The sequence below is a fragment of the Taudactylus pleione genome, unplaced genomic scaffold (assembly GCF_031769625.1).
Source record: "Taudactylus pleione unplaced genomic scaffold, aTauple2 ptg000225l, whole genome shotgun sequence".
In the NCBI taxonomy this organism is placed as follows: Eukaryota; Metazoa; Chordata; class Amphibia; order Anura; family Myobatrachidae; genus Taudactylus; species Taudactylus pleione.
The window spans coordinates 6,922,397-6,939,115 of NW_028284627.1; the positions used below are offsets into that span (position 1 = coordinate 6,922,397).

At 45.0% G+C, this 16,719-nt stretch overlaps 1 protein-coding gene across 1 annotated transcript in view; it reads right to left on the minus strand.

Annotated features, from left to right (window-relative positions):
* Positions 1–1,381: 1,381 nt before the first annotated feature.
* The window catches only part of PWP1 (PWP1 homolog, endonuclein), a 96,658-nt gene continuing 81,320 nt past the window's right edge, over positions 1,382–16,719 (minus strand). Inside the window, exons 12-15 of the mRNA XM_088478916.1 lie at positions 13,390–13,480; positions 9,817–9,938; positions 3,458–3,563; positions 1,382–1,809 (exon numbers count right to left, since the gene is read on the minus strand). Of these exons, the coding sequence (XP_088335042.1) occupies positions 1,709–1,809; positions 3,458–3,563; positions 9,817–9,938; positions 13,390–13,480 (420 nt within the window). The 3' untranslated portion in view covers positions 1,382–1,708. The remainder of the gene's footprint in view (positions 1,810–3,457; positions 3,564–9,816; positions 9,939–13,389; positions 13,481–16,719) is intronic.

A 16,719-nucleotide genomic window follows, 5' to 3' on the forward strand; every position in this document is an offset into this window, starting at 1 on the left:
TGATGGCTAAACCATTGTTTGTTTCCTACTGATGGTTTAAAACCATCATTGGTGTGGCCTTCGATGCTCATCACTACTGCCAACCTCCACTCATTCAAGCACTCCCTTAAAACTCCCCTCTTCACACCTGCTTATCCCAAGTGATCTTCCTCCTCCTGCCCCATCATCTATTGGTGTTCTCCACCATTCATGTCCTCTCTCAAGACAAGGCCTCTCCTTTCTCCTGTCCTCACTTCTTTGTACACATGAACGGTTTCTTTACTTTCAGCTTAGTGTCCACTGACGTTATTGCATTCTTATATCTCAATGATCTCTAATAAAATAGGAACAGCTCCCTTTAGCCACTAATGTGAGGGTTCTGCTACATTAAAAATAATAATTTAAAAAGTGACTTTAAATTAAAAAAAAAAAAAAAGTATTTCTTAAACATTTTCTGGCCACCTACTGCTTTACATAATGCAGAGGTAGAGACTCTACGCTGTGCGGTCATTTTAAAACAACACTCCAAACTGCTGTCTGTATAATGGCGCTGGCAGCTCTCTCACAGCACACAGGGCTCATATTTGCTGCCATCTCAACTGAAGAGTAAAGCCAGTGACTACATACTACCATCAGCAAAGGGCAGTCACTGTGCAGTGCAGCAGAATTCAGTGCCACGTCCCATGTAAAATAAGAACATCTCTATTAGGTCCTGTACACACAATCCTGTACTACTAACAAAAGAGGAAACCCATCGGGGTTCCAAGTTATTACAATATATATATAATAATAACTATACAGATTGAAATGAGAATATGTGGGTATATGAGACATCTCATTCCTCGGTCTCTGCCACATTTAGGCCCAGGGTGACTGTGCCCCTAACGGCGTCAGACCTGCTCCCCTGACATTAGGCCACATCCTCATTATTATTCATTATGGGAAGTTATCCCATTTGAAAGTGTGACAAGAGGCAGAGACAAAACCAATGGTTCTATGGACTAGCGAACCCTCTCCGCATATAGGGCCATTATGGACGTTAGGGAAATGCCTTCAACAGGAACCTTATATATGCATCTCCCTCTAATACATTAATTACATTACAAAAGACAAAGGGAACAAGGGATGTGTGCGATTGTAGCACGATTTTTCGGATAAACTCTGTAGTGTACATAAGGATTAGCTGCTGACAATATAACCACTATAGACTGTATTCTCTGTAATAGACAATAGAATGCAGGTTACTATTTCAAATAAACAAGTGTTCCTACCAAAGTGATGGCTCATAGAGCATTTATAGAGATGCTAAACAGCACTTTATATCTTGTTATATTAAATGGTGATAATCTGAAGTATTCTCTCTATAAGGACATGACGTGTACTGTACAACAGGACTCCAGGAAACAATTAAAACATTTAATGATCTCGGGTGTCTGGTTCCATACAAATTTGTATGTGACCGATCACATTAACAGCAATAATGAACAAAACATGGCACCTCCTCTATAGTCACTTTAATCGGTCCATCGATATATATATTTTATCGATATATATATTTGAACGACAGTCACAGCCGTAGAGGTCACAGGCAATCCTAAGAATTTTACTAAATGGTTTCAAATAAAAGTCATCTGAAGTTGATATACACATTTGCATTAATGTTGCAGCCTTGCTGATCGAGGATGATGTATATAATCAGCTGTGAAACATAGAAGGGCATCAGCGGGCCCTAAGACTCCATAGTTTCGGCAGCTGCGCCGCTGGTCCCTTGGGTGGCACTGGATACGTTGGTCACCATCAGGCGCTCTCTGCTCCCGAATGCCTCTTTCACTGAAAATGAATGTGCACAAATGTGAAATAAATCCATTAACTACTTTTCAGATTTAAAAAAAAAAAAAATGTGCAAAACCAGCCCTTATTATTGTCTACCTGTCGTTTTGTGCCAAATACCCATTTTCTTTTCAATGCCCACAGTGGAGTGACTTATCCTTCCACCACTTACATAGAAAACTTATTGCAAACAATGGGGGACATTGGAGCGGCTGACGTGCATAGTAACCAATCAGGTGCAAGCTGATATTTTCTAATAAGGGCCGCCAAGGCATCAGATAGACATGGGTGCTATAAAGGGGGTGTGGCCAAGTACAGGGGTGTGGTCATGCCCCGCTCTGCATACAGGGTCTTGTTAAAAATCTGTGCAGCGATATATTGTGCCCTGTGATGAATGTGAGCTCTCTGCCTCCATGGCTGACTCCGCTTCCGCAAGGCTTGGGCCAGGGTAATCTGTACCCCCCTCATCTTGGCACCCCTGGTTATGGCCAATGCAAACTTTTTCAGAAATATATCCCACGTGATCAATGTTACAGACCTGAATCATCAAGCTAATGTTTTTATCCATAGGTAATTCATTTGAGGGGAGATTTATCAAAGGTCGGACAGAAATAAAGTGAAGAGAGATGAAGTACCAACCAATCAGCTCCTGAGCTTTTTCAAGCACAGCCTGTAAAATGACAGTTAGAAGCTGATTGGTTGGTACTTTATCTCTCTCCAAGGCTTGATACATTTCCCCCTGAGTATGTCTTGACACAGTGGGGGGAATTCAATTCAGTGCGATGTTGAATAGCGACGGGAGGGAGCTCCTGAAGCTGTTCAATACACCGCGCAGTTTGGGCGCGCTAAGGATTTCTTCTCGCACCCCCCCTGAGGATGTGAGGAGAAATCCGACCAAAGTGCCGGGCATGCAGCTGTTTTTCTGCATAGCACGGCGCTAACAGCCGCGTGCCCGTCACTTTGGCCAGAGAATGCTGATTACCGCACCTTAACACCCTTGTTAAGGCACGATAACCGTCATTCTCCGACCACACAGCGCACTGAATTGAATAGCTCCGGGAGCAGGCTCCCGGCGCTATTCAATTCGCGTTGAATTGAATTCCCCTCAGTGTCTCCACAAGAGATCTCAATTGCAATCCCACAGTACATTTATTCCAAAAATAATTAAATGCTTTTATTTGCCAAATATCTAACCACATAAAAAAATATTCAAAATCATACAAAAGTATATACAAATTTAATGACAATGTTAACCGGATTAACGTAAATACCTCATTGTTGTAAGTGTAAAGCCTCACAAAGGTCACTAGGCTGCATTCTTATACATACAGTACTGGTTCAAACCACAAAATGGCTGCTCCAGCTGTGTGTAGGCAATTGGTACACTTTACATTGAGTAAAAGAAACCTGGAGTAAAATTATGCACGCACAGAGCATTCCCTCTGCTCAAACCAAGAGATGGGTCCAATTTGGCCAGGCAAGCAATTTCCATAGGTGATCTTTCAGCCCATTTTCCAGGTTTTGCCTACAACACTGCAGTGTGTTGGGACGGTTTAAGAGGCAATATTTAATAATTCTGTAGCAAATGTTGCGAAATTCTCAAATAACCCTACTTTCATAACAATCACGCACTGAGTGATCCACTTACCGGCAGCAATACTGCTGATGTCCCATACCCTTAACCCGTCCTTCTGGCCTCCAAATGCATAAACAAATGGAAAATCTGGGCAGCATGCTGTGCAGAACAGTATACTCTAAAAAAAACAAATTAAGATAATATCATATGCTCAAACAACAATATAATGTCCACACAAATATCTAATGACTTATTCAATATTATGGTGTGACAGATATATTGCAACTCATAGCAGCCAATGAGATGTTAGCTCTCATTAGTCTAACATGCACTGATGTGAGATCTGATATTGGATTGGTTGCTGTAGATTAGAACACATTTAGGTTACTTGATCCACGGAGCTATCAAACTCATCACTTCAATTGGCGTGAGACTAGGAGAAATGAACAGTGACATTGGGTAATCCTTTTATTAATTACACTGGGTACTGCTTACACCCCACCTAAAAGAAAGGGGTGCGGCATATCCAGCAGCATTAAAAATACTGTCCATTAGAAGATAATGGTCACTGTATGAGGAATGAAAAAGCAGATAAAAAGTCTCCAGCTTAAAAATAGAAAATAAACCCGAAATGTTTGATATTTCAAAGACACCAATTTGGTTTACTCCAAGATTTAGTATTACAGACCCATATACTATAGTATTTGTATATATCACTTTCTGTCTCTTGGTCACAAAATCTTCACGCCATAAATTAAAGGAAATTCTAGCTTCTATTTTTGTTTCCTCTTTCGAAGCCCATACAGACCAATAACAGGGCGGAAACTACTGGTCGGCCAGGATGGCACTTGACAGGTACACTGGTCAAGGGTAGGCGTCTCATGGCTCAGCAGCACAAATTTAAACCCCTGGGTGGCCCGCAGCTGCCCAACGTAGTGGGAAGACTCGCCTTTTTTTATTTTTTTATTAAAGGTATATTTATTAAAGATCCACACAAAATACAGCAAATATGTCTACAAAAAGACAAACAATATTCACTGAGAATAACAATAGAAATAGACAAGAACAAAGGGCCTGATTCAGAGCCACTCGTAAGCGACAGCTCGTTCGCTCCGAGCGATGTTTGCCCAACTGCGCATGCGTACGGAACGTTATACGCATGCGCGAACCAGTCAGTGCGGTCGAAATTCATGTGCTCGCAAACTAGCGAATGCTTGCTAACTTGAGTGACAGGATGAGGCGTATGTGGGTGGTAACAGGGGAAGGTGCTTGAAAACGGGGAGTGGAGATCCGATCGCAGGCGCGCTTAAAGGTCAAAACGGGCGTTTTATGGGTGTGCATAATTAAAACAGCAGCGTCATTGACCACGTCACTGGGTTATTTTTTAGCCAGAACTGCTCGCAAAATTGTGGTAGCAAAAACCAACTACAAGAATAGCGAACAGTTCATACCCTGTACGATGTACTCGATTAATCTAATAAATAGCGGACATGACGTAGGATGCGAGCGGCCAGGGGGCGTAGTTTCCCAAAAAACAACCACAAGTTTTGTTCGCTCGTTCAGACCTAGAGGCGTGAACAGACCGCAAACAGCGAACGGTTCATTTGAATAGCCACCCCTATTTTCTGGACGAGCGAGCGCAAATAGCGACCGGCTCTGAATCAGGCCCAAAGTTCAGTGGTGTAAGTAAAACTGTGGGATATTATTATTATTACATTTTATTTATAGGAAAGACCAGCAAGGAAAACAGAAGATAAAGAGGAAAAAGGAAGACAGCGTGGCTAGTACTGTCAAAGAAGAAGAATAAAGGGGGAAAAATAGAGAAGATTAGGTGAATGAGGAACTAGCATTGAAAAAGGACAACCAGGGGGCCCAGACCTTATCAAAAGATTTGCAAGAGTGGTTAAGGATACTGGTCATATTTTATTCGCTGAACTGACCAGACCCTATTGATGACTGAATGACAGGAAGGAGGCAATTGTCTCCAATCAGCTGCAAGCTGACAGGTAGCAGCTGAGAGAATGTGCCCGATTAATTTGTTTTGGTAGTAGGTGGCAGCCAAAAACCAGTGAGTTTTGGATAGCTCCACCAAATGTGGAAAAATGTACCTTCTGACAAGCAACCACGCCAGCATCTATCGGATGTACAGTGGGGCAAAAAAGTATTTGGACAGCAACCGATTGTTGCACTTTAAAATATGAGAGAGGTCTGTAATTTCCATCATAGGTACACTTCAACTGTGAGAGACAGAATCAGAACAAAAAATTCCGGAAATCACATTGTATGGTTTTTAAACAATTATTTGTATATTTTCTGAAAAAAAATATTTGGACAATCAAAAAGTTTAACTCAATACTTTGCAAAGTAACCTCGGTTGGCAATTACAGAAGTCAAACAATTCCTGTAGTTCTTGACCAGGTTTGCAAACACTGCAGCAACTATTTTGGCCCACTCTTCCATGCGGATCTTCTCTAGATGTGTCATGTTTTGGGGCTGTCGCCGGGCAACACGGATTTTCAACTCCCTCCACAGATTTTCTATTGGGTTGAGGTGTGGAGACTGGCTAGGCCAATCCAGGACCTTGAAATGCTTCTTACAGAGCCACTCCTTAGTTGCCCGGGCGTTGTGTATGGGGTCATTGTCATGCTGGAAGACCCAGCCACGTTGCATCTTCAATGCTCTTACTGAGGGAAGAAGGTTTTTCCCCAAAATGTCACTATACATGGCCCCATTCATCCTCTCCGTAATACGGATCAGTTGTCCTGTCCCCTTTGCAGAAAAGCATCCCCAAAGCATGACGTTTCCACCCCCATGCTTCACAGTGGGTATGGTGTTTTTGGGAATGCCACTCATCATTATTCTCCCTCCAAACACGGCGTGTGGAGTTTATACCAAAAAGTTATATTTTGGTCTCATGTGACCACATGACATTCTCCCAATCCTCCTGTGGATCATCCAAATGGTCACGGGCAAACTTTAGATGGGTCTGGACATGTGCTGGCTTAAGCAGGGGGACCTTTCGGGTGCTGCAGGATTTGAAACCATGACGACATAGTGTGTTACTAATGGTAGCCTTTTTGACTGTGGTCCCAGCTCTCTTGAGGTCATTGACCAGGTTCCCCCGTGTAGTTCTGGGCTGATCCCTCACCGTTCTCAAGATCATTGATACCCCACGAGGTGAGATCTTGCATGGAGCCCCTGGTCGAGGGAAATTGTCAGTGATCTTGTATTTCTTCCATTTTGTAATAATTGCGCCAACAGTTGATCTCTTCTCACCAAGCTGCTTGAATATTGTCGAGTAGCTCATCCCAGCCTTGTGCAGGTCTACAATTTTGTCCCTGGTGTCCTTAGACAGCTCTCTGGTCTTGGCCATGGTGGAGAGGCTGCAGTCTGACTGTTTGAGGGTGTGTACAGGTGTCTTTTATACAGTTAATCAGTTCAAACAGGTGCCATTAATACAGGTAACGAGTGGAGGATAGATGAGCTTACTAAAGAAGAAGTAACAGGTCTGTGAAAGACAGAATTCTTGCTGGATGGTAGGTGTCCAAATATTTATTTTTTATGCAAGAATATACAAATAAATTGTTTAATAATCATACAATGTGGTTTCCGGAAATTTTTGGTCTGATTCTGTCTCTCACAGTTAAAGAGTACCTATGATGGAAATTACAGACCTCTCTCATCTTTTAAAGTGCAACAACTTGCACAATCGGTGGCTGTCTAAACACTTTTTTGCCCCACTGTATCAGGAAACATCTTTTTCATTCGGGAGGGGACCAGGTACCATTTGTAAAGGATTTTATAGACGTTCTCTTTTATTCTAATGCAGATGGAACTGGAGGCGGCTCTCTCCCTAATCTCCTCCCAATCATCAGGGTTCAGGGTTTCCCCCTGATCCCGTTCCCAGGCTAACTCATGTGGGTCACGTGTGGAATCTATACGTGTAAGACTCGCCTTTTCATCTGAGCTCCTGGCTCCTTTACGGAGCCTCAATGATTTGGGCCAGAAGGCAGCACATGCTGCTGCAAAGAAGTTTTAATTAGTCAAGTACTTCACTTTGCCTGGGTACCCTGACCCCTAGATATAGACAAGCCCACTCCCATACACTGATTTAGGTTTATACATACAGATTGTGCGGTCAGAAGTTCCGATCAGCAGAGTTTGACAGGTTACTATGGGGTCAGATTATACACTTGCCTATAGAAGCTAGTGTTTAGGAAGCATTTAAAAGCTTAAAGTCTGCTGGCATTAGTAATAAAGTGTCTGAGACTAGGGGCCTGATTCAAAGTTGTACTCAGTGCCGATATATATTTGCAGTTGAGCGATTATCGGCTGCTGCGCATGCGTCAAGGTACATTACCGTAGTCGCTGGCAGAGAGTATTTGTTCGCAGTGCGATTGACTCAGGGAGCTCTTGGGGTAGGTAATGGGGAGTGGCAGCTAAGAACACAAGCGTGTCACATCCTGCACCTGTGATTCCATAGGCAAAAAATATGGCTCCAGCGTCTCAGTTCTCCCAGCCATTCTGTGCGGCCATAGAGTCACTCAGGACTGCTAACATCGAATGATCTGCTTTTGTACGCACATGCCTGGATTTGAAAAGAAGCCGGCGGGTGTCTCAAAACATATCCTGGCGACTGCGACATCTGCAAATTTACGCACAGCAGCAGCGTATGGGTGTCAGCTGCGGTGGGAACAGCGTACATCTCTGAATCAGGCCCTAGGTGCAGCATGTGTGAAATCCTAGAAGCGTCAGCAAGAAAAGGAGGTAGGAAGTAACCTGTAGAGCTGAAGTTCCATTTGGGGGGAGTACCTGGAGATTATGGAGGAGGGGTGAGATTGCTGACGGCTAAAACGAGCACTTTGTCACTGTATACTGTACGTAATAAAGAGCCAGTGTAGGGAATGAAAAGAGGAGAGCTGCTGAATGCAGAACAGGTTGATCTGTCCAGTGGTAGATGCCAGGGGTATGCCTTCACCATGTCCACATCTGACAATTTGACATAGGGGTTAAGGGTTGAGTTATAGCAGGGGTTCCCAACCACGGTTCTCAAGGCACACTAACAGTCCAGGCTTTAAGGATAGCCATAGCTGAGCACAGGTGACTTGGGCCCTCATTCAGAGCCGTACGCTCTGAGCAGAGCGCACGCTCTGAATGAGGGCCGCCCTCCATAAAAATGGAGCGTCCTCCTGGACGCTCGTATAGCTGTGGGTCACCACCCACAGCCTATACGAGCGTGCAGTTTGATGGCCGCGATGGTCGTGACCATCGCGACCATCGAAACTGCGAGCCGGAGCCTGCGGTTGAGGTTTTCAACCGCAAGGCCCGGAGTGATTTTATCAGAGCCAAAATCACTCCCACTGACATCACTAGTGATGTCAGTGGGCCGGCTTCTGACGGTAGGCGTTCCCTTGGGAACGCCCCTGTCAGGGAGGCACGCCCCCGGCACGCCCACCAAAGGGGGAGTGCTGTCAATCAACATCGACAGCACGCCCCCTTTGATCAGACACAACGAGCGAAGGACTTTCCTTCGCTGTCGCGTCTGGCGCATGCGCACGACGGAGCTCCCGCCGTCGTGCGCATGCGCAGTGCACAACATCGACCCACTTGCGAGCGGACAGCCACTTGCGAGTTGGTCTGAATCAGGCCCTTAATTAGTACCTTAGTTATTTTGATTTAACCATCTGTGCTTAAGCATGGATATCACTAAGACCAGGACTGTTAGTGTGCCTTGAGGACTGAGGTTGGGAATCACTGAGTTAGAGGTTGACATTATGTAGTCAACATACCGTAGGTGGACATTATGACCTCCTACATAACGTATGTATCTAACCAGAGTATTATTAAAGCATGAAGGCAATATTTTTGTTTTTCAGGAAACAGGGACGGAACATGTGAGATTGTAACCTGAAGACGGCAGACATCCCTTTGTGCGCACACCGTCAGGTTGGAATGTTACCGCCGCATATTGTTAGGTCACCCAGAGAGTATGGTTCGTCAGGCAGAGGAACAAATACAAGTTCAGTTTAAAGCAGCAAAAAGACAGGAACAAGAAGATGGCGGCAACTAAGGACCATTAGGACGCAACATAGATCGCATACAGTGTAATGTTTAATGGATAACTTATGCCATAGACGTGTCATGCTGTCAGGACACAAAGGGCCCCTTCAGGCAGCATATACAGTACACAGAACCACACTCCAGCTGCATTTATTCAGTGAAACTACTGACAAGAGAAGTATATAAATAAAATTGCTATGATTAGAGTAAGCGCTAATATTTGTGTGAAGCACTTTTCGGCTACATTAGCTACACAGCATGTAATAAAGATGGACTGGTCTGTTCAGTGCGCTAAACACTTCTGAAGCTGGTAAAACACAAGGATGCTGGAGGATGACCCACTGTACCGTTACCATCGGGCGCACTCTTACCATTTTCATATCCCGAGTATGAATGAGACTTGGTTTGTCCAGTAAAATGTCCCATATCTTCACATGCTTATCTTGAGACGATGTCACCAGACAGCCTTTAACTTGGCTGCTCAGCTCAAGGCCTGGATGTAAAATGGCAGACAGACAAATTACACAGCATGTACACATATATGGCCACATTTACATAATGTGACTGTGATCTGGCACTGCAGGACTGCTATAGTGTAATCTCAGCTCCGTCATACGGATTCCGTCTCTGCAGATTTATAGCACACGCACCATGCACCAATTCCTACAACAGCACTTATTGTGCAAGGTAGGTTACAGGGATATTCACTTTCCAATATAACGTCCTGCAATTCCTCCTCAGTTACCCTTTTATTTCTGTGTTAGAAGATATTAAGCCAGCGTAGTATTCATTCATTTATATGCTTATTTTGAGGCTGATTCTGAGTTAGGAGCAAAGCAGAGAAAGAACAAGTTCAGTGACTTTGGACTGGGGCAGGTACAAAAAGTGCAGACATTTAGACTGTCCAGTATTTTTGGACTACATGCAGAAACAGACAGTATTTACCTGCATGCAATAATATAAATGTATTTGCGCCCCTTGCATTGCTACATGGTTTGTTCCAGATACAAATGTAATTGCTTTTTCTGCTTTGCTCCCTCAGAGACTTTCCTACTTCCTTCAATTTAATGACGTCGGAAACGTTCAGGTTTTTCTCTAGCAGAGAGATCAGCGAGTCCCCCCTCCCTCCCCCCCTCCCCCCTCCCCTCCTATAGGTGGGTGTCAGAAATCAAAACATGTCAACATATACATACACACACTGAAGTGCCAAATGTGATTGGATTGATGCCTAGTATCGTGTAGGATCCCCTCTAGCCTGGCGAAGTGCAGCAACTCGATAGGACATTAATTCCACAAGTCGACTGAAGACCTCTGGGGACCCATGCCGTCTAGATAGCTTCCCACAGCTCCCTGATATTTGTAGGTGCAGGATCTCGGGTGCGAACGGATCTCTTCAGAGTCCCATAAATGCTCAATTGGATTCATGGTGGGTGAACATGGTGGCCACACAATTCATCGGAACTCTCCAGAATGCGCCTCAAACCTTCTGGAATATTTGATCGTTGTGGGGGTACATGAAGGGCTGCAAATGGTCATCAAGCAATACAAAGTAGTGGTTACTGGTCAATGACGTGTACAGGTGGACCAGCAGACCCAACCCATGCCACACCATTATGGAACCACCACCAGCCTGCATGGTGCCTTGTTGACAACTGGGGTCCACATGGCCTCATGGGGTCTATGCCACACCCGAAGCCTACAATCAGCTCGAAACAACTGGAACCGTGACTCATTGGACCAGGCCACATGTTGCCTGTCCTCCAGGGTCTAATTAGCAACGCAACAAGCCCAGATGAGCCGCTGTGTCTGGTATCGTCATGTTAACGGGCACTCTGATGGGTCTTCTGCTCCCATATTCCATGGAAGCTAAAGAACGCTGCTCTGACCTGTTGGATATGTTTCTAGATCCATGGAAATGATGGGTTAGAACTGCGCTCTGCTGTATGGGCAGATGGGATGTGAGATGTATTGTTTGTATCGTGGTGCTGCACCTTCCTAAAAGCAGGAGTGCCGGGTCCTGTGTAACGATAGAATGGGCTAGAGGGTGCGCTCGCCCTATGGGTGTAATGCTGGAGTAATAGTGTGTTGTGGTCTTTTGTGTTCGATGTTGTGTGTGGAGTGATGAGGTGTAGGGAGGGAAGGGGGTCTAATGGACTGGAGGTGGTGGGTGAGGAAATGAAGACAGAGGCAGAAATGGGGGCCAAAGGGTTTATTGAAAAAAAACAGTACTAATCCTGTTCGGTCCCAGGCACCCAGGTGGGGTGAGCGATCCACTTAGGGGTGTGGGTGGGTGGAGACTGGGGAGGTGAGTGGACCTTTTTAGGGGGCTCCTTTCCGTGCAGTTCAATAGACCGGCACGTTACCCCTGCTGGACCTTTGGTCAACAGTCTTAGGATGTCTCGGGGGGAGGGGGTGGTGGGTTGGCAGCGGGTCTGGCGGTTGTGGATGTACACCCTGGCGGCGTCCCACGCAGGGGTATAAGTCTCGGAGTCACTTACCTACCGGTAGAATTTGTTGGTGAAAAAGGCTTGGGTTGCTGGTAGCTGGTGTTAGAGTTTCCTTTTGCAGATGCGGTGTTGGATGGCTGCTGCGGTGTCAGCAGTTGGAGGAAGCTCTGTGTGTGGTAGTGGCTTGCTGGTGCACTGTGGGGCTTGGTGCACCGCGTTGCTGGCGTTCTGTTCCCGCTGCCTGGTGGGTGCCTGCTGGTGTGGATCGCTTAGGGATTGCTGCTGGACGAACAGCTGTGAGTGGAGCTGGTGTTGGTTGCTCCCAGGGGGCGGTGCGTGGTCGCCTGGGTCTAGCAGGTGGAGTGGTGATCAAGAGGGGTGCGCAGGGCTTTGCTAGGTGTGATGCCCAGCGCGGCCCTGCGGGTGGTGGGTAGAGAGGGTTCTGGAAGCAGCAAGGCTCGACCGAGTTCTCCGCGGGAATGAAGAGCTCTGGTGTAAGCTGGCTGTGGTGTCAGAATGTAGGGGGTCTCTGACGCGTTTCGGCAGGGGCTCTGCCTTGAAGAACAGCAGGCACCCACCAGGCAGCGGGAACAGAACGCCAGCAACGCGGTGCACCAAGCCCCACAGTGCACCAGCAAGCCACTACCACACAAAGAGCTTCCTCCAACTGCTGACACCGCAGCAGCCATCCAACACCGCATCTGCAAAAGGAAACTAACACCAGCTACACCCACCTGGGTGCCTGGGACCGAACAGGATTAGTACTGTTTTTTCCAATAAACCCTTTGGCCCCCATTTCTGCCTCTGTCTTCATTTCCTCACCCACCACCTCCAGTCCATTAGACACCCTTCCCTCCCTACACCCCATCACTCCACACACAACATCGAACACAAAAGACCACAACACACTATTACTCCAGCATTACACCCATAGGGCGAGCGCACCCTCTACCCCATGTCTCTAGATCCCCCTGCATTTGATTTAAGCCAGTGTCCGACAATTCTGGCCAGATGGTGCTGATCACGATCATTGAGCACCCGTGGTCAGCCACTACACTGTCCAATTTGTGTGGAAATGCCTTCCATGAGGTATTTCTGGTACACACGTGACGCCGTAGAATGAGAAATGTTGAATGTCCGCACAACTTCGGAAATAAAATGTCCCATCTACTGGACATTCACTATCATGACCCTTTCGAACTCCAATAATTCACATCGCTTTGCCATGAGCAGCCTAACCGGTGTTCAAACTGACTCACAAGATGTCAGATTACAACTGATGCAGGTCTGGGCATTTCCAAGATGTCACAGAACGGTGATGCCCCCTACCGTTACATACTGCTATCCCAAGACTTTTGGCACTTCAGTATATATTCACAGACACAAATAAATTTTATCCAGATGGACAGACCGATCACACTCTTTTCTTTATGATTGTTCAGAATTTATAGTATATTATATAAAGTATATAAATAAATAACAACATGATATACATACCAGACACTTCTCCATCATGAGCCTTTAATGTGAACAGGGGCTTGTCCGACCGCGCATCTAAACAGTACACAAAGCCGTCCTCTGTGCTAGCCTAGGAGACACACCCCGGTCAGCGACACATTAGCAAAATAATGACTGACCTTTCCATTACAGCTAAAATACAACTTGTTTGGCAATACAGAAAATTAATTAAACCAAGAACAAAAAAATTGTGTCTGACATTTATCGAACCTCTCAGTCACACTTCTGGTAGATTTATTTTCTTTTTAAGAGATCAATTTTTTAGCCTGTAATTTGCTGGAGGTCACAGTGGCAGCTCATCTAAGTGAGAAGCAATGTAAGTAGACTGATCACCAGTTTGGTTAATGCAACTTCACTATTATTAAAGCCCAATTTGCTTGTTGATTCATGGCTGACTAAGAGCACAAATAGGTATTTGTGGATGGTTGTGAAACATTTATCTATTCACTTCTGTCTACTGTCACAGAAGGGTAACTTCAGTTCTAACATAAAAGAGCAGATGTGTGCCAACAGCAGGATCAGCCGTCATGTAACATGGGACCGGCACTTTGAATGTACATAGCAGGCACTGTAAGCACCGGGGGTTCCTTTGGGCTGAAATAAGTGTAATCTAAAACCCACTTGTCTCTCGTCTAAAGGATAACTCTAGGAAACAATATACATTTGATCGATAAGCCTCACTTCATCCAACACACAGTTTAGAAGACCCCACTCACCAGCTTTGTCAGTAATGCACAGACAGCCTGCACTGAATGTGATCATCGTGGCAGACAGGCCAGCCACAGCAGCTTGTCCCAACTATTGTGCTAACAACCAGTTAGCGTAAAAAGGGCTGAAAGAACGCTGGCTGTACTACCTCTAAAAATTTTACACCGATTTAAAATTCCCGGGTGGATGCACGTGAACACGCATCAACGCACGATTTTTGTCGGTGTAAACGGATCAACCCGGGTCCAGTGACCGTGGGTCCGACCAGGATGGTTTGCAGGGTTGAGCATGTGTTGTTCCCGTGTCACCCTGCAGTGTAAACAGCGCGACCCGGGTCACAATGACCTGGGTCGCGCCGCATATTGCCCGATTGGCCGGCTTCAGTGGCGCTTGGAGATGACAATTTAAGAAGTTAAGAAGCGATGCTCACTTGTGCCGGAGAGCCAGGTCGGTGCTGGTCCGGCTCTGGTCTGAACGGTGTTGACGGCGCCGCGGTGTAAAAGGGGGTCTGTCCCGGGTTGAAAACGTGTTCCAAATCCAAGACTTTGGTGTAAAAGGGGTATTAACAGCGCTGGTGACTGTGTGCAAGTCTCGGAACCACAAAGATTTTGGGCATCTGGCACAACCAGCCCTGTAGACACTGCAACTTATTAGACGGTGATATACATTTGTTCCAATACCTGCACCCACTAAACGAGCATTAATCTCATGTGATACAGGAACTGAGAGCTCTGAGAGCCCTATCTCAATTACAGCACTCATTAGCATGTGTGGTTTGATGTGTTATATTCTGACATTATGTTTATATCTACAGGCATGCTGAGATTAGATCAGATGTCATGAGAGTGGAGGTTGTTATTTCCTTTATTTACTTACTAATAATATTGTGGCAATTGATATATGGACAGTAGTTGGGAAGATTTAACAGTGACGCACAAACACATGCTTTCTCTGTATAAATTGATACATATGACATCGGTACTCAGAGATCTAACACCACAGCTAATGTTAATAATGGATATATGGATGTGGTAATTGTGTTACTATAAACAAGATTTAATCCTATGATAATATACTGAGAACACTAGTTATTCAGTTACCAGCAAAAGTGGTACATGTCACAAGTATAAAAAGTCACAGGGTATATTTAATGAATGTGATAAACCAGGTTGGAACTATGTGTCCATTACATGGTTTTGTGATATGATATAAAATCAGACTTGCTCTGTTGGATTATATGATTTAGTGCTGAACTGAATGGTTTTGCACTAAAGGTTTTTTCTTTTGAGTTTTTTTATTTTGCAATTAATACGCAATTTATGTGAGTGCATTTATGTGGAACTCAAAATTGGCTGTTGCTTGCATGTCCTACCTACTGTAGAATTGGTTAGCCACATTATTTATGAGAAAAACTAAACTCATGTCAAGTGATATTTGCGGATCTGATGTTTTCTGAACAAAACATTTTGCTGTGTGTTCCCCGAGCATAATTACTAACATAGTATGTCTAATTAATTTTTTGACTCATTCATTTTAACTAATACATTAATAAAGGTTATATTTTAGCTGAATCATACTAATCAATAAGAGTGCCCCATAAAAAAGAGTCTGCTTTCTCTCCTCTTTGTACGAATTTTGTGTATTCTGACTCAGAGGGAGCACCACCAACACTTAATTTAATACAGGTTTTCTGTATATGGAATACTTTGAGTTGGTTTTTGTGTAACAAATATTTGTGTGTCAATTATAGGCTCATCTGTATAGACCAATATATTTTTTCTAGTGCGGATTCAATTCTTTGTTGTTGTGTGATATACATATTTTAAAAGGACTGCGCTTGCGCTTTACAACAAGTGCACCAAAATTATTCACAAACTTTTCAAATAACCACTCTAATGCACAGGCATCAGAACGGGGGGGCAAGGGGGCAGTTCGCCCCCCCAACATTTGAAAGGTGCCGGGCCGGCCGCGGACAGTCAGGAGCCGAGCTTTACAGCAACAGCCCCTGCACTGCAAGGAGGAAGAGGTGTAATATGTGGTGTTTAAGTGAAAACACAGCACATTACACCTTCCCCTGACTGTCCACGGCCGCTGTTTCTCCAGTCCCAACCCGGGCCGGATGTGATGTCGCGTGACGGCGAAAGTGCGGTTCCATGAACACAGCCGGGTTTCATTCCCACGGAGCTCCAGTGCAACAGGTAAGTTGGGGTTGATGTTGTGGGTGGGGGGCGGCGAGGGGAGGAACGATTTTATGTTGCCCCCCCTTCCACCCCCCCAAAATAAAATCATTCCCAAGCCATGCTCTAATGTCAAGTAGGCATTTAGCGTTTCAAGACAATTCCACCACTTTGGCTAATTGTTCCATTGGAGGTTAAAGATCATTCACGTTATATTGGCAATAGATACATTTTTATCTGTGTTTAACAACCTACAACCATGCGACAATCACCTACAGCGATGTGTGAACTCTAATCTGGATGGACCAATATGATATATGCCTTTTTCCCTATAGATTGTAAACTTGTGAGCAGGGCCCTTTTACCTTTTTGTCCGTCTATTATTACGCAGTCTTATGGTTTTGTTCCCAATTGTAAAGCTCAA